General features: G+C 44.0%; 1 protein-coding gene across 1 annotated transcript; it reads right to left on the bottom strand.

Annotated features, from left to right (window-relative positions):
- Positions 1-143: 143 nt before the first annotated feature.
- Positions 144-18,607, bottom strand: LOC138167652 (chloride channel protein ClC-Kb-like; the record flags this gene model as incomplete). The annotated part of the gene is made up of 9 exons (XM_069096586.1): positions 144-1,151; positions 1,450-1,536; positions 4,850-4,933; positions 5,736-5,824; positions 8,022-8,155; positions 8,819-9,032; positions 9,405-9,518; positions 17,792-17,861; positions 18,434-18,607. Coding segments are annotated over 9 exons (1,014 nt in total), but the record flags the coding sequence as incomplete, so codon positions are not given.
- Positions 18,608-18,652: the final 45 nt, after the last annotated feature.

Consider the following 18,652-nt stretch of genomic DNA (forward strand, 5'->3'; position numbering starts at 1 on the left):
TGGGTCGATTCCATCAGAACCTCCATATAGACACTACAGAAAGCTTTTAGGGGAGCCAGCCTTGGCCAGAGCTGTAGTTTACAGTGATAACCAGCCTACTGAGGCTGGATTCCCTTGTGTGGCACTCTGGACACTGCCTTCTTAGCCCCATTTTCGTTTCACCAGCTAACAGCAGACAAGGGCAAAGCTTGCTTGTACCTGAGGGCAACCCTTCTGCTGGGAAATAGAGTGAATAAGGTTCCATCCTCCAAGATCAGTGATCTATACTGCTGAAATGAAGATCACTGGAGACCCAGAATTTGGGGGGCAGGACAGTAACTATTGTATAGAAGTGTTTGGGAATGTGGGGGATGGGGAAAGACTGGCCTTATTACAAGGTAGATAAGAAGGCATAAGCTGCTGAGTTCCACCTCGGCTCCTCTTTCTGGTGAGAGGACCAGAGGTGCCTAATGAATACTCCCAGGATCCTGGATGTTTGCCCAACCTTCTCTGTAGATGTTGTGCCCTGGATGGGCCATGCGGGATGGGGCAGAATCTGCTCTGACCTCTAACCCCTTGCAGGAAGACACACGAAAAAAAAAGAATTTGCTAAAGCTGCCCTTGGAAACTGAAGGAGAGTGAATGTGATGGAGTGAAAGGAACCCTGGGGGTCTGGATTTAAATCTATTTATCTTTATTACTTTCCACTTTGCATGACTTTGGTCAAACCATTTAACCTAACTGGGTTTCAAAAATTTGCAAATTGAAGAGATTCTGTGTAATTCAAGAAACATTTATTAAGCAGGCACATGGCATTGGGCTAGGAACAGGAACTCTTAAGGCCAAATAAACTGTGATTCCTCCCCTCAAGGAGCTTACATCCCATTGAACTGGGCAAAATGAGCTCTAAGGACATGAAGAATCTAGATCCTAAAACCCACTGGAGAAGAGAGTGGGCTTAGGGGCGGGGGCTGTGTCAGTGAAATGAGGAGGCAATGAGCCCAAGGGCCATTAGTAACACAAAGAATGGAAGCAGGGGTAGCAACAGCAATAGCCTGGTTCCTTGGTCAAGCCAACAGGATGGTGCTTGTGGGCTCCACACCCTTCTCCTCCACCAGGCTGCTTTATTTAGGAGCTGAGGAGTTCGCCAGGTCAGCAATGGCCTTCTCCAGCTAGAGAAGAAGAGGAGATTGGTATGGGTTGTTTGCGGGTGGAGGGAGATTACTCAAAAACCAAATAACAGAGCCTCTTTGGCCCCAACTTCCTGAAGATTTTTCCTCTTGACCTTGCCTGGAACCTAGAACCAAGTCCTAGAACCAAATCCCTGCTGGAAACCCCTGGGACTTGAGTTACCCCTTGGACAAGGAATTGGCCTGGGAACTCCATGAGCCAGGGTCCAGACCCTGAACCGCTGGTGTTACCTCAGATCACTTTCACCTGTCTGGTTCCTCCCTTCCCCATTCCTGGTACCTCCACCCAGGAGATGAAGCCCACCACTCGGCCCATCGATGTCACCAAGATCCTCTGCATTTTCAAGAGTTCAAAGAGGTTGTGGACCTGGGGAAGAAAGAGGTGGCTTCAGTGCTGCAAAGGGTGGGGAGAAGGAGGGATCCTGGAAGGGTGAATTTAGCAAAGCTCCATAGGACAGCTCAACAAGGGGAGATGTGTTCTAAGAGAAAGGACTCTTAGAGCCCCTTTGGCAAGACCCTTCTTCACATCATGCCTCAGTTTCCCCAGCCTGAAGAGGTGGGGCGTAGGGAATGAGCATCTTTACCTGTAGTTCCCAAACTGGCCAGCAGAGGCCACCCTGCTCCCACAGAAGAACCTTCCCAAGATGTAGGGAATTGGGAGGCTGGGATGTGGACCAGAGGGCAGGGCAGAGTGAGAAGGACCCTTGGATGATGTCTAGGTAGTGTAACCCCTCATTTTACAGAGGTGTAACAGCCACAGAAAGCTGAGGTGACATGCCCAAAGTCTAAAGTGAAGTAAAGACTAAAGTAAAGACTTCTGACCCAGGACAAGTCACTGACTCTGGACTAATCAGTCAGTAAGCATTTATCGAGTGCCTACTGTGTGCTAACAGTAGGTGTACAAAGAAAGGCAAAACCTTTCCCTGGCCTTGAGGAGCTCTCACTCTAATGAGAGAGACAACATGTAATAATGAGGTACTTAACAAGATGGATACAGGGAATCTAAACAGAGTTAGGTAGCGGGGAAGGGGGGAGAAAGGGTAAGGCAGCTGGACAGTAGAGTGGGTAGGGTACTGGACCTGGAGTCAGGAAGACCTGAGTTCAAATCCTGCCCCATACTTCCTAGCTGAACAAGTCACTTCACCTCTTCCTGCCTCTGTAAAATGGGGATAATAGTACCTACCTTCCAGGATTGCTATTAGGATAATACTCAATAGTATTTATAAAGCATCATATAAATGCTAAATGTAATCTGTAAGATCTATGACTCTATCCATACAATCCTTCGAGTTTTCCTTACCCCTCCCTTTTTCCCTGTGCTGATGATAGTCTGAGGGCCAATACATAGAAATAACAACAATAACAACTTGCTATTTGTACCTCCCCTCTTGGCAGGTAGGCAAGGCAGAGATTATTATCCCCACTTCCCAGATGAGCAAACTAAGGCAAAGCTCTGCTTCTCCTCTAAGAGGCTCTGTAGCCATTGAGATTGTCCACTCTTACCTTGAGTGGGGTCCTTGGGTTTAAAGGGATTCTTCTGAAAAACTCAATCCACTGGATCCTTGTTTCCCAACCCAACCCAACAGGGTTTCCAGGCTAGCCAAAGACAGGCTGGCTTTCAAGGACTCTGGTGAGACCAGGAGCCACAGAGAAGTGTGAGTAAAGAGGGAGGGCAGATCCATACATGGAAAGCAGGAATAGACCTTGGCTTCAAATGGTTTAATTTACAGGTAGAATTTTAGCTCAAATCTGTGCCAACCCCTGCACTAGCATTTCAATCAATTTACAATTTATTTATAATTAATTTATTAAGTGCTCATTATGTGTATTTGGTGCTGGAAACAGAAATATAAATGACAGAGGCCAGCACCTGCCTTTAAGGAGTTTACATTCTATAAGAGGACACGCATTTATAGAGCACTTCCTGTATGCCAGGCACTTGACAAATATTCTTTCATTTGATTCTCACAACACCCCTAAGAGATATTGTCCCCATTTTACAGTTGAGGAAACTGAGGTAAAGAGACTTCCCCAAGGTCACATAGCTAAGAAGTGTCTGAGGCTGCATTTGAACTCAGATCTTTACCAACTCCAGGTCTAGGGCTCTGTAATAATAATTGCTAACATTTACATAGTGCTTACTATGTGCCTGCTAGAGACTGTGCTAATTGATTTACAGTTATCTTATTTGATCCTTATGACCACCCTGGGAATCAGGTCCTGTTATTAAACCCAATTTCTGGAAGAGGAAACTGAGGCAAACAGAGGGTGAAGTGACTTGCCCAGGGTCACACTGCTAGGAGGCCACTGTTGAACTCAGGTTTTACTGACTCCAGGGCCAGTACTCTATCCACTGAGCCACCAGCTCTCTTATCAGAGGACCATTTCATCAAAATGAATGTCCACAATGACCAGCCACAATTCCAAAGGACTCATGAGAAGATATGCTATCTCCCTCCAGAGAGAGAACTGATGAACTCAGACTGCAGATTGAAACCTTTTTCTCCTTCTTTTTCTTCCTTTTTTTTTTTTTTTTAAGCAATCGGGGTTAAGTAACTTGTTCAAGGTTACACGGCCAGTTATTTCTGGGTGTGGTGCTAAGTGTCTGAGCCCGGGATTTGATCCAGGTCATCCCGACACTGGAGCCGGTGCTCTTACTCGCTGAGCCACCTGGCCGCCCCTAAGCAATTGGGGTTAAGTAACTTGCTCAAGGTTACACGGCCAGGTGTTTCTGGGTGGGTGCTAAGTGTCTGAGCCCGGGATTCGATCTCCAGGTCTTCTCAACACTGGAGCCGGTGCTCTTACTCGCTATGCTACCTGGCCGCCCCTTTTTCTTCCTTTTTTAAAAAAAATGTGGCTAGTGCAGAAATTTGTTTTGTGTGACTATACAAATTTGTTTTGTTTTTAATAATTTTTTTGTTTTTTGAATCGTCAACTTTTATTTTTTAATTTATGCAATAAAATAAGCATTTCCATAACATAGTGCAATTTTTAAAAATGATTGCACATGAAACTGCAAGTTTTTATTATGTACAATTTGCTATTCCTTTCAAATATACAACAAAATTATCAGGTAAATTTCTCTTTTTTCCTTCAAATTTGTAATAGGCTTTCGGTTGTTTTTTTTTTTTTTTTTTTTATTTTTTTTGCCTTCTCATTAGGTGGGGGGAGGGAGAGAACATTTGGAAGTGAAAAAAATTTTAGTCTTTCTGCTTAAAAAAAAATAAACATTTTAAAAAGAAAAAAATGAATCTACAATGCACCCAAATGAATCCCTCTCTGGTGCAGCAGCTTCACAGGACATCAGAGCTCAAGAATCCAGTAGAATGGAAGCTCCTTGAGGGCAGGGACTGTTTTATTTATTTTTTCTCCTTGTATCACCAAATGCACAATGCCTGGCAGTCCTTTCTAATGAATGTGTGTGAAATTGACCCTAGAGATCCATCCCATTCAACCACTGCATCTTACAGGTGGGCAAACTGAGCCCCAGAGAAGGGGATACTTGCTCAAAACCACATAGCAAGTAAATGGCTGAGGCAGGGCTGGACCTGAATCCAGGTTCTTTGCAAGTCTCCAGACCACAGCTGTGCCTTCCCTTAGTTCTGATCCACTCTTTGAAAACACTTTTCTCATAGTACACTGCTCTCTTCCTCCCCCTTAGCACATGCCTACTTAGTTACCTGGTGTAGGGAAGTTTGGGGTGACACCTGTAGTGTTACAGGCTCCACGGGGCAGCCCCCAGCCAGGACCTCATGGAGACACCACTGGGAGGGTGAGAAAGAGAGGGGTAAAGGAGGGGCAGCCAAAATGTCCTGTCTGCCCCCCACTTTGCCCCTCCCCAGACTAGACTAGGTAGAAAGTATATGGGAGAGATTCCTCCCTCCCTCCTCTCTCCCTTCCTTTTCTTCATTCATTCCTACTCTTTTCCTTCTCTCCTTCCTCCTTTTCTTCCCTCTCTTCCTTTTCTTTCTTTTTTCCTTCCTTCCTCTCTTCCTTTCTCACTTCTTTCCTTCCTTTTCCTTCTTCCTTCCTTCCTTCCTTCCTTTCTTCCTTTCTTTCTTTGCAACCCACACCTGTGATTTTATCATATATGGAGCTCCCGTGGGAGAAAGAGCTCTAACAATGCAGAGTTAATACAATCTCTGCAACTCAGAGTTATCTGGGCAATGAAGAGATTGAGTGATGTGCCCAGAGTCACATGATCCCTATGTGTCAGAGGTGGGGCTCCGATCCAAGTCTTTCTGACTCCATTGAGAGCTCTGTATGGATTAAGCCACACTGCCTACCCATAGCAGAACTTTAGGACAAGCTGCCATTGGGGAAGAGGTTCCCTGCTGATCCACACAGGGGGTCCCTACTGCTCTGTATGGGTCTGAGCCCCTCCTCCCCACCCCCACTCCAGGATCTGCCAGCCCAGTTCCTCAAGCCCCTCCATAGCCTCAGTCTTCTCCCCTCTCTCCACATTATCCTCCCCTCTTTAGAAGATTAATTTGGATATCTCCTCCCACCACCCTTATCTTGGGCTAGTGGCTGGCCTTGGGCATTGCCTCCAACACCTTCACCCACCTGGTGTCCGGGTGCCTGGCTGGTTGACTCTGCCTGGAGGAATGGCAACAACTGGTCCCTACGTATGATGCCCACCAAGAGCTGGGATTCTGGACCAGGAAAGAGAAAAGGGGAGAGCAGACAGGAGCATTTGGTTGGATGAGAATTCAGGTCAGTCCTCAATGAAACTGGGTAGAGGGACAGGGCAGGGCAAAGATCAGGAGAACAGGGGAGGAGGTAGAAGAGTCCAGATGGGGAATCAAAGGGGAGGGGGCCTTTGTGGAAAGACCTAAGGTGCTTTTCTTCTGTTTTCCCCACTGGCCCTGGCTTAGAATCATAGAACATCAGAGCTGGGAGTGACCTTGTGGTCTTCTGGAGCAGTGGCATCAAACTAAACAGAAATGGGGGCCACTAAATGACACATAAAAAATCTCTGATGGTGCACATTGGCTTAGAAAAGCACACATTAGCATTAGCTACGTTCCGTTGCATTTTTATTTGTTTATTTTATTCATTATTTTAATCTAATTTGTCCCCAGTCAGCAGAGCTGGGTGTTTGCTGCCTTTGATTTCCTAATTTTATAGTGAATAAGACAAATTCAGAGAGGTTATGTAGATCTTTCATAGTCACACAGCAGGAGGGGAATTCACCTAGGTTGTTGTTCTAGCCTTTTTTCACTGACTTTCCTGCCTCCATTAGTAATTGTCCCTCACCCCACTGCTCAGAGAACCTCCCCAATCCTCTCCAAACCTCAAAGCACTCTGAAATGATAACTATTGGGGAGGCAATCTGGGACAGGGGAACAGAAGTGGAATTTGGAGTTGTGAACATATGGTCAAATCCTAAATCTGCCATCTGGGTGGCAAACTATGAGGCTGGTCATGTCCCTGCACTTCCCTTGGCCTCAGGCTAGTTCCTCACCTGCAAAATGAGGACTTCCCAAGTCTCTTCTGCCTCTAAATCTGTGAACCTATAATAATCTATTCAAAAACCTTCAGTTCTTAACACAAAACTGGCTGTGTGACCTTGGCCAAGTCACTTAAACCCAATTGCCCTACATCCCCTCCGCAAAAAAAAGGGGGGGGCTTCAGTAACTTCCAAAGGTCCCCAGAGCAAGCCTGATCCTGGCATTCAAAGCCCCCTATGAGGTGTCTCATCCTTGGTTTTCTCAATTCGTTTCACATCAGTCCCTCCATTGGACATTATGTTCCAGTTGAACTGGACTTTTAGGCATGGGAGGAACCTCAGAGATCAACCAATGTGAGCCATTCCTGATCTACCAATCCCTTCTGCAACAGCCCCCATCAAAGCCTCCCATCCCACCTTGGGACAGTGTGTATTGTTAGCAAGCTTCTACTGACACTGAGGCTAAGGTGCTCCCCACATCTCCCATCTTTCTGTCTCCCTGACTCTCCTCTGCTCTATCTTTCTCTCTGTCTCTCTTTTTCTCTGTCTTTCTTTGTCTCTCCCTCTGTCTCTTGTGTGTGTCTCTCTGTCTCTCTGTTTCTCTGCCTCTGTCTCTGTCTCTGTCTCTCCCTCCCAACTTCTACTCATTGTTCCTACCAGCCCTGCCCTGCCCACATGCTAGCCTATGCCCACACTGGGATGAACTCCCCATCTCCATTTGGGGAATAGCTTCCCTTCCTTCAAGCTTCAAACCAAGTCCTATGTCTTCCTCCATGCAACCTCCCCTGGCCAGTCTCCTTCTCCACCAAGGCAAAAGTACTTTCTCCCTCTTCAAATTCCCCATTACACAATTAAGCCCTTGGGGTGAAAATACCTGTTACCGTAGATATGGAGACAGAAGGACCATCAAGTCCAACCCCTTTGTTTTACAGAGCGGGAAACTGAGGCTCAAGAAGTGACTTAGGACTATAGATGTAGAGCTTGGAGGGCCCTCAGAGGCCCTGAAATCCAGCCCCTCATTTTACAAAGGAGGAAACTGAAGCTTCAGTGACTCAATGAGGTCACAAAGGTGGCTGGCATCCCAGGTAGGATTAGAATTCAGGCCCTGTGACTGCACATACTCTCTATTTAGATCTCTCCATTACACCTCATCACCCTCTCCCTCGTATCCTAGTCATGTGGGCATTTAGCCTTCTTGCCATCAAATCATAAAGTCCTTGTGGGTAGGGTCAGTGTTGTATCTATCTACCTTGGCAGCCTGATGTTGACAGTGGCACCTTATATACAATAGAAGTTTAATTAAAGTCTCTCCTGCCTCCATCCTTGGCCTTTTCTCCTCCAGGCAGGAGACAAGAGGGAAAGGAAGGGGAATGTCCAGCCTTCTCCCTGCCTCAGGTCACCTGCACTCTCCACCAGGGGGTATTCCGCAGCTTCTGTGGAGGTCACAGCTTTGATCACCTCGTCCAAGGAGGAATCTTTGGCCAGGGTGGTGATGTTTGGGTTCATGAAGAGCTCAGCAGTCACCCAATGGGAGCTGTGAGCAAAGGAGACCCAGTCAGGGAAGGAGCCAGGAATGGCCCCTGGGCATAAATATGACCTTTTTGCTACCCTGATAATCTGGAAAGGAGGGTGTCCTGATAAAGGGGGTAGGGGGAGAGACTCCGTTTGGTCTAGGCCAGAGACAGAAGGTGTAAGGAATGAATAGAGCTGTGTGAGATTACTAGAACCAGAAGATCCCTTAGAACAGAGTATCAGAGCTGGGAGGGCCCTTAGAACAGAGTGTCAGAGCTGGGAGGGCCCTTAGAACAGAGTGTCAGAGCTTGGAGGGCCCTTAGAACACAGAATGTCAGAGTTGGGAGGGCCCTTAGAACACAGAATATCAGAGCTGTCATGGCCCTTAGAGCACAGGATATCAGAGCTGGGGATACTCTTAGAAGATAGAATATCAGAGCTAGGAGGATTGTGGGACCTTATTTCCAGAGGTGGAAGGGATTTTAAAGGCCATCCTGTCCAAACCACTCATTTTACAAGTAAGGAAACTGAGGACCAGAGAGGAGAAATTCCTTGCTCCAGGTTACATCGATTCTCGGCAGCCTCTGCCTCCAGGCCAGTGCTCTTTCCAGGACAGCAGCCCCTGTGAGGGAGTCCTGGGCCCTCCTCCCAGCCCACCAGGCAGTTGGCAATGGTTAGCACTCACTTGAGTTTGCGGCCAAGGACCCGGGGCAGGTAGGGAAGCTTCTTCAAGATGATTCCATTATCATAGAACGAGGGCTGGAAGTTCTGACACACAGCATTGGCCGCCAGCACAGCCATCAGTACGGGAAGAATGTGGACAAACTGACCTGTCAGCTCAAAGGCCAACAGGGCCGTGGAGATGGTGTGAGTCACTGCTCCTGAGAAGGCAGCAGCTCCTACCAAGGAGTTGGGGGAAAAGCTGGGAGTTAGCCCCAGACCACCATGACCCAATCCCCTTTCTACCTCCTGGAACCTCTGGGGTTAACAAGTGTCCTGGGGAAGGGTCAACACCCAGCCCCACAGGCCCAGGTCAGAGTGAGCCTGAGACATTCCCAGAGGAAGGGGGCAAGCCTGGCAAACACTTCTGTCCTTTAGCAAGATTGGCCTTGGACAAGAGTCTGTCCTGTGGTTCGTGTTCCTGTGACTCTGAGGCCAGGCTTAGCTTGGCCCCCTTTGCCTATCACTACATGACCACAGGAAGACCCTCCTCAAACTGCCCCAGAGGCTCAGGCATGGTTAATGTTCTTTGGTCACACAGAGAAATTTACCTGCCAGGGCATAAGCACCAGGGATGATGGTATTGATGACCCCGTCATCTGTCTTGATGCCCTCTGGGAAGATGACAGCTAGGATCTCGCCAAAAATTCGTCCAATGGTGGCCCCTGGCAAAGGTTGGAAGAGGGGTAAGAAATGAGACAGGTTCTTCTCTGTTTCCCAAAAGGCCATGAAGTCCTTCCACATGCCCTAACTGTCCTTAAGATAAAATTACGGAGCAGAATACCCTCAAGTCAGACAAACCCCTGGTGCCCTAGTCCTCAAAATCACAGAAATATAGACTCATAGCTTTAGAGTGAAAAGGAACCTTGGAGGTCATTGAGTCCATTTTACAGATGAGTAAACTAAGGCCTACAAAGTTTAAGTGACTTGCCCAAGGTCACATAGAGGATCATAGCTTTAAAGCTGGTCTTTACAATCAAATGCCCTCATTTACAAATGAGAAAAATAGGGCTGAGCCAAGACAGAGGAGTAAAGGCAGGGACTCACCTGATCTCTCCCTCAATCCCCTCCAAAAATATCTTTAAAATGACTCTAAACAAATTCCAGAGTAACAGAACCCACAAAACAATAGAGCGGAGCTAATTTCCAGCCCAAGGCAACTTGGAAAGTCAGCAGAAAAGGTCTGTTGTGCTAAAGTGAGAGTGGAGCACAGATCAGTGCAGTCCATGCTAGCCGAGACCTGGCCCCAGCAAATGTAGGATGGGGCTTGGGGTGACTGAATCTCTGGCAGCAGCACTGGGTTCCAGACCTCTCAGCCCACAGATGCCAAAGACAGCTTAGAAACTGGGCAGGAAAGATCTGTTGCACCTGGGTGAGAGGTGAGCACAGTCCAGCACAAACTATGCCAGCACAGCCCTGGACCCTGCAAACCAGGAGCAGATCTTGGGAGTGACTGAATCTGCAGCAGCAGTGGCTGCTTCCGGAGTTCTCAGTCCACAGATGGTAAGGGGGTCAAACAACTGGTCAGAAAAAGATTTCAGGGGTCTTTTTGCTAGCACTGAGGCAGGACTCTGTTGCTTCACCCATACTCAGATCCTGATCACAGGTGGCAGTCCCAAATTGAGGAGGGCACTAGTATACCCACGGTAGAAGAGAGATCCACCTCACAGACCAGAGCACAGGCCAGGAGGGTAGCAAACACCTCGCCTTAGATCAAACCACCTTGGAAGAACTGATTATAGGCCCCTGGAAGTATCTTTGAAAACAACTGGAACTTGGACAGTGAACCCTCAACCCTGGAAGCAGAACCGTACTTTAACAAAAAGTTAAAAGTCAATGAGGAAATGAGAAAACAACTGAGTATAGAAAGTTACTACTTGGACAAGGAAGATCAAAATACACATACAGAGCTTGTACATCCAAAGTGTTCAAGCAAAACATGAATTGGTATCAGGCCATGGAAGAACTCAGAAAGGACTTTGAAAATCAAATAAGAGAAGTAGAGGAAAAATTGGGAAAAGAAATGGGAGTGATGTAAGAAAATCAGGAGACAAAAGTCAACAGTTTGGTGAAGGAGACACAAAAATTACTGAAGAAAATAACACCTTAAAAAACAGACTAGTCCAAATGGTAAAAGACGTTCAAAAAGTCAATGAGGAGAAGAATGCTTTAAAAAGCAGAATTGGCCAAATGGAAAAGGAAGTCCGAAAGCTCACTGAAGAAAATAATTCCTTAAAAATAAGAATGGAGCGAATCAAAGCTAATGACTTTATGAGAAATTAAGAAACCATAAAACAAAAGCAAAAGAATTTTAAAAAATAGAAGACAATGTGAAATATCTCAATGGAAAAACAATTGGCCTGGACAATAGATCCAGGAGAAGTAATTTTAGAATTGTTGAATTCCTTGAAAGCCATGATGAAAAAAAGAGCCTAGATATCATCTTTCAAGAAATTATCAAGGAAAATTGACTTGATATTCTAGAACCAGAGGGCAAAATAGAAATTGAAAGAATACACAAATCACCTAATGAAAGAGATCCCAAAATGAAAATTGCCAGGAATTTTATAGCTAAATGCCAGAGATTCCAGGTCAAGGAGAAAATATTGCAAGCAGCCAGAAAGAAACAATTCAAGTATCATGGAGCCACAGTCAGGATAACACAAGATTTAGCAGCTTCTACATTAAAGGACCAGAGGGCCTGAAATATGATATTCCAGAGGGCAAAGGAACTAGAATTACAATCAAGAATCACATAGTCATCAAAACTGAATATAATCCTTTGGGGGGTGGGGATGGATATGCAATGAGATAGAGGACTTTCTAGCATCCTTGATGAGAAGACCAGAGCCAAATAAAAAATTTGACATTCAAATACAAAACTCAAGAGAAACATAAAAAAGATAAACAGGAAAGGAAAATCATAAAGGACTTAATAAGGTTAAACTTTTCACATTCCTGCATTGAAAGATGATATTTGTAATTCATATGACCTTTCTCATTATTAAGGCAGTTAGAAGGCGTATATATTGACAGGGGCCACAGATGTGAGTTGGATATGAAGGGATGATATCTAAAAAATAAAAATAAGGAATGAGAGAAGAGTATACTGGAAGAAAGAGAATGGGGTGAATTATCTCACATAAAAGAGGCAAGAAAAGGGGAGGCTGGGTGGCTCAATAAATAGAGCACCAGCCTTGGAAGCAGGAGGACCTGGGTTCAAATCTGGCCTCAGACACTTAACACAAAAAAAACAGCGATGTGACCTTGGGCAAGTCACTTGGCCCCACCTGTCCTGCCTTCCCCCCTCCAAAAAGCACAAAAAAATTGAAAACTTAAAAAGAAAAAGGCAAGAAAAAGTTTTTACAGTGGAGGAAAAGAGGGGAGAGGTGAAGGGGAGTGAGTGAATCTTACTGTCATATCTTACTCTCAATAGAATTGACTCAAAGAGGGAATAACATACACATTCAATTGGGTATAGAAATCTATTTTACCCTATAGAAAAGTAGGAGAGGAAGGGGAGAAGAGAATGTAGGGGTATGATAGAAGGGAGGGCAGATTGGGGGAGGGGACAGTCAGAAACAAACACTTGGGCAGAGTAGAAGCAGGACATTCCATGACCTCCTCCCACAATCACCTCAAATATCTATAAAATATGACTCTAAACAAAATTTAGAGCTACAGAACCCACAAAGTGAAAGAGAGAAACAAATCTCCTGCCGAAGGCAGCCTGGCAGGCCAACAGGAAGGATCCATCACAGAGTGCTGGGAGCCGAGAGAAATCCCATGTGAACCACTTGGTTTTGGCCCCAGGGAGGCAGGGGCAGCCTGAGAAGACTTGAGGAGAGTGGATCACTAGTAGCTGTGGCAATTTCCAGACTTTTCAACCCATATACGCCAAAAAGAAAGTAAAAGGTCAGTCAGAATTCTGTTGGAAAGGAAGGGTGTAGTACAGCCCCTGCCCTCAGGGAAAGAGGTGGCAAAGGTAGGGCAGCTGCAGCGTCTGCCATGTGGCTGCCTCAGGAGCCCCTGGCCTATAGATCTTAGGGGTACTAAGCAACCATTCTGAGGGTAATTGCTCTTGCTTTCACCTGCTTGGATCTGGGTCACTTTCTTGGGTGGTGGTCCTGGGGTAAGAAATGCCAATTTGCCAGTTTGGTGTCTATAGAGAGGTCACCCTCCTCAGACCTCTGACAACATTTGTGAAAACCCCAGAGATTTGGGACAAAGCTCTCCTCTCTGGAAGCAGAGTTCTACTGTGGCAAAAAGCTCAAAAGTCAAGTAATTGGCTGGCAACATAAGCAAGCAGAGGAAGAAAAGCAAGCAGAGCAATCAAATCTTACATTCCTTTTTTAGGGACAAAAAAGATCAAAGCATAGAATGGTAGGAAGACAATGAAGTCAAAACCCCTTCATCAAAAACTTCCAAGAAAAATATGAATTGGTTACAGGCCATGGAGGATCTCAAGAAGGATTTTGAAAATCAAGTAAGAGAAGTGGAGGAAAAGCTAGGAAGAGAAATGAGAATGATGCAAGAAAATCATGAAAAGAGAGTCAACAACCTGATGGAAGAAAATAATACCTTAAAAAATAGACCAACTCAAATGGCAAAAGAGGCCCAAAAAGCCAATGAGGAGAAGAATGCCATAAAAAGCTGAATTTGCCAGATAGAAAAGGAATTTCAAAAACTCACTGAAGAGAATAATTCCTTCAAAATTAGATTGGAGCAAATGGAAGCTAATGACTTTATGAGAAACCAGGATACTATAAAACAGATCCAAAAAAATGAAAAAAATAGAAGGCAATGTGAAATATCTCATTGGAAAAAAACCACTGACCTGGAAAATAGATCCAGGAGAGATAATTTAAAAATTATTGGGCTACCTGAAAGCCATGATCAAAAAAAGAGCACAGAAATCATCCTTCAAGAAATTATCAAGCAGAATTGCCCTGATATTTTAGAACCAGAGGGCAAAATATAAATTGAAAGAATTCAGATCACCTCTTGAAAAAGATCACAAAAAGAAAACTCTTAGGAATATCATAGCCAAATTCCAGAGTTCCCAGGTCAAGGAGAAAATATTACAAGCAGTCAGATAGAAACAATCAGGATAACATAAGATCTAGCAGCTACTATATTAAGGGATTGAAGGGCTTGGAATATGATATTCTGGAGGTCACAGGAGCTGGGATTAAAACCAAGAATCACTTTCCCAGCAAAACTGAGTATAATGTTTCAGGGGAAAAATATGTTCATTCAATGAAATAGACGACTTTCAAGCATTCTTGATGAAAAAAAAAACAGAGTTAAATAGAAAATTTGACTTTCAAATACAACAAGCAAAAGAAGCATGAGAAGGTAAACAGGGAAAAGAAATCATAAGGAACTTATTAAAATTGGATTATTTACATTCCTACATGGTAAAACGATAATTGTAACTCATGAAACTTTTCTCAGTATGAGAATAGTTGATGGAAATATTTATGTATTTATATATATATTCATACATCTATATGTTTATATAGGAGGGTATATATGTGTGTATAAATATATATGTGAGTGTGTGTATATATATATATGTACATGTATACATAGACAGAGGGCACAGAGTCAGTTGAATAGGAAGGGATGATATAAAAAAATAAAATTAAGAGGTGAGAGAGGAATATAATGACAGGAGATAGGGAGAGATAGAATAGAAAAAATTATCTCATATAAAAGAGGCAAGAGAAAACTGTTACAATGGAGGGGAAGAACAGGAAGGTGAAAGGGAATGGCTCAACCTTACTCTCATTGAATTTGGCTTAAGGAGAGAATAACATACATACTAAATTGGATATCTTACCCTATAGGAAAGTAAAAGGGAAGGGGAGAAGAGGGGGGATGATAAAAGGGAGAGCAGATTGGGGAGGAAAGGTAGTTAGAAATACACACTTTTGAAAAGGGACAAGGTCAAAGTAGAAAATAGAATAAGTGGGGGGTGGGATAGGATAGAAAGAAATATAGTCATTCTTTCACAATATATCTACTATGGAAATGTTTTGTGTAACTACACATGTATTATTGAATCGCTTTTCCTCCCAGTAGGGGTGGGTGACAAGGGAAGAAGGGAAAGAATCTAGAAATCAAAGTTTTAAAATCAAATGTTAAAAATATATATTATTCTTTTTTTACATGCAACTGGGAAATAATATATACAGGCACTGGGGTATAGAAATCCCTCTTGTCCTACTAGAAAGTCAGAAGGGGATGGGGGAGGATATAAGAGAGCGCAGATTGGGGGAAGGGGTATTTAGTAGAATCGCTATTTTGGGGTGGGGAAAGGGGAAAGACAGGGAGAAAATTTGTAACTCAAAATCTTGTGGAAATGGATGTTAAAAAGTAAAAATAAACAAATAAAATAAAGAACATAAAATATAAATAGAAGCAAAACACTTTTGAGGAGGAACAGGGTGAGAGGAGAGAGAGAATAGATTAATGGGGGAAATAGGATGGAGGGAAATACAGTTAGCAATAACTTAAAAAAACATTTTGAAGCAAGTTTCTCTGAAAAGGCCTCATTTCTTAAACATATAGAGAACAGAATCAAAATTTATACAAATGAGAGCAATTCCACAATTGATAAATGATCAAATGATATGATCAGTTTTCAGATATAGTCATCAAAGCTATCTATAGCCATATGAAAAAATACTCTAACTTACTTTTGATTGGAAAAATGCAAATTAAAATAATTCTGAGTACTACCTCATACCTACTAGATTGGTTAACAGAACAGAAAAGGTAAATAACAAATGTTGGATGGGATGTGGGAAAAATGCATTGTTGGTGCAGTTGTGAACTAATTCAACCATTCTGTAGAGCAATTTGGAACTATGCCCAAAAGGCTATAAAACCAGTCATTCCCTTTGACCTAATAATACCACTACTATGTGTGTATCCCAAAAGAGATCAAAAACAAAAAGGGAAAGGACCTATATGTACAAAAATATTTATTGCAACTCTTTTCGGGGGCAAAGAATTAGAAATTGATGGAATGTCCATTAATTGGGCAATGGCTGAACAAGTTATGGTATATGGGATGGGGGGGTCAGCTAGGTGGGGCACTGGCCCTGGAATTAGGAGGACCTAAGTTCAAATCCCACCTCAGACACTTAGCACTTACTAACCATGTGACCTTGGTCACTTAACCCCTAAAAGCCCTGCCTTCTCCCTCCAAAAAGCAAAAAAAAAAAAACAAACCCAAAACAAAAAAAAAAGTTATGGTATATGATTATGATGAAATACTATTGTGCTATAAGAAATGATGAGCAGAATGCTCTCAGAAAAACCTGGAAAGACTTGCATGGGCTTATACAAAGTGAAATGTACTATGTACAAAGTAACAGCAAGATTGTAAAGTAAGCAATTGTGAATGACTTGACTATTCTCAGCAGCATAACAATTCAAGACAACTCTGAAGGATTTAAGATGACAAATGCCATCCATTCCCAAAGAAAGAACTGATGGGATCTGAATACAAACTGAAACATACTTTTTTATACTTTCTTTATTTCTCTTGAGGTTTTTTTTTTCTATAACATCTTTCACAACATGACTATTATGGATATGTTTTATATGACTACACATATATAACCAATATGAAATTGCTTGCCCTCCCCATGGGGTCGGGGGGGGGGTGGAAAGAGAAGAAGGGAGAGAATTAGGAAATCAAAGTCTTAAAAATTAATGTTAAAATTGTTTTTACATGTAACTCTGGAAAAATAAATTACCAAAAATTAATTAATTTTTTTGAAAAGCATAGTAAGTTCCTTGCCTCAGGTCACAAAGCTAAGTGTCTGAGGCAGGATTCACACCGAGGTCTTCCTGCTTCCAAGTCCTTCATTCTCACCACTATGCCACAAATCTAAGGAATCTAGTCCTTTCTGCCTGAGCAGGAGTCCTTCCACCATGTCCCCAACCAGGAGCCATCTAGTCTTTGCCTGAAGACTTCCAGTGAATATGATCCCACAATTTTCTGAGTTTCCACTTTTGGATGTCTTCAACTGGTAACAAAGTTTACCTTACATTGAATTAAGATATGTCTTTCTGTAACCTTCCATACAGGTGGCCCATTCAGTGTGGGCACAATGGGTAGAATACTGGGACTGGAGTCAGAAAGACCTGAGTCCAATCTAACCTGAGACAGTTACTAGCTGGGTGACCCTGGACAAGTCACTTAACCCTTTTTGCCTCAGTTTTCTCTTCTGGAAAATGAGGAAGGAAATGGCAAACCATTCCAGTACCTCTGCCAAGAAAACCCCAAAAGGGATCATGAAGATTCTAAAACAATTGAAAACAAGTGAACAATTACAACCACCTACCACTCGCTGTTCCTTAGTTTTCTCTCCTGGAGCCAAGCAGAACATATCTTTCTTCTTCCATGGGACAGATACATAAATACTTAAAAGACAGTTATCAAAGTCCCCCTGAGGCTTTTTTTTCCTCTAAATTAAACACACCCAGTTCTTTCAAACAATCCCAGAACAGAATGATCTCCAGTCCTTTCCTTACTATCCTGGCTGTCTTCTTCTTCATGTCCTCCATCTTGATAATGTTTCTTTATAATGTGGTGCCCAGAACTAAAAAGAACATTCTGTATGTGGTCTGCCCAGGACAGCATGCATGGGGACTTATCACCTCCCTCATTCTGAATGCTATGCCTCCCTTAATATGACTTAGGGTCACATTAGCTTTCATAGCTGCCATAATGCCTAGCACCGTTTCTTATACATGAGGCATATTCTGCAAAGATTTGAAGAGTGAATGGCTTTGAGGCCATTTGGCAGGCAGCCCATTCCCAGGTCCCAGGCCCCTTCCACATATAACAGACATATGGAGAGTACCTTTGCAAGCAAAGGATCATGCAATACAAACCACCTGGACCCTCCAGACTCACCATAGACAAATACAGGCAGAAAGTACCCAGCTGGCATGGGTATTGTGGTGGCAAGAATCAGCATCCAAAACTGTGGGCAGAGACAGGATCCCAGGATAAGGGCATACTCCAGGGAGATGCCCAGCAGGTACGAGATGTGAAGGAGGGAGGGAGAGAGGGCTGAATGAGGGGATGATCTTGGGCTGGATGCTGAAAAGGTGGGGGAGTGAGCCATGATGGAGATGACTGGGAGCAATGAGTGCCCAAGCCATGAACTCCCAAGGGACTCAACACTCACATGGCAGTCTGGCCACTTCGTGTTTCTGAATAGTTCTTTGGTTCCTACAACCATAGACTGAGAACTGGCAGGAAGCTCAGAGGCTACAACTCCAGGTCCAGTCCCCCCATGTTGCAGAGGAGGCAGGGAGGCCAGAGAATAGAATGCCTTGCTCTCTTCACACAGGGACGAGGTGTCAGGCTAGGGTTTTAATCCAGGCCCTCTGACTCTAGAGTCAAAGTCTCTTCACCAGCCTGCCCAGACTGACCCAGCTACAGCCTCAAAAGCAACAAGTCAGGGTGGTCAGGGAAGGAAGCAGGTGCGGAAACTGCCAGGTTAGAGAAGGCTGCAAGGAGGCCAAGGGGGGCCCAGGTGGGGACACTTACCTTCATGGCCAGGAAGAAAGTGAGGGTGCCAAAGATGGTAAACTGGGGATGGTACCATTCAAACCATAGGTTGTTGGGGTCCACTTCTAGAGGCCACTCAGGAGAGGAATTCCGGGAAAGCAGAGCCCAGGATTGGTTGTCAAACAGTGAATCCAGGTACAAATTCATAGATAACTGGGGGTGGACATGGGAGTAATAATTCTCATAGATGTCCTTCCC

The sequence above is a fragment of the Petaurus breviceps genome, unplaced genomic scaffold (assembly GCF_028583685.1).
Source record: "Petaurus breviceps papuanus isolate PSGF00001 unplaced genomic scaffold, PetGlider_PUasm1.0 243650, whole genome shotgun sequence".
Lineage (NCBI taxonomy): Eukaryota > Metazoa > Chordata > Mammalia > Diprotodontia > Petauridae > Petaurus > Petaurus breviceps.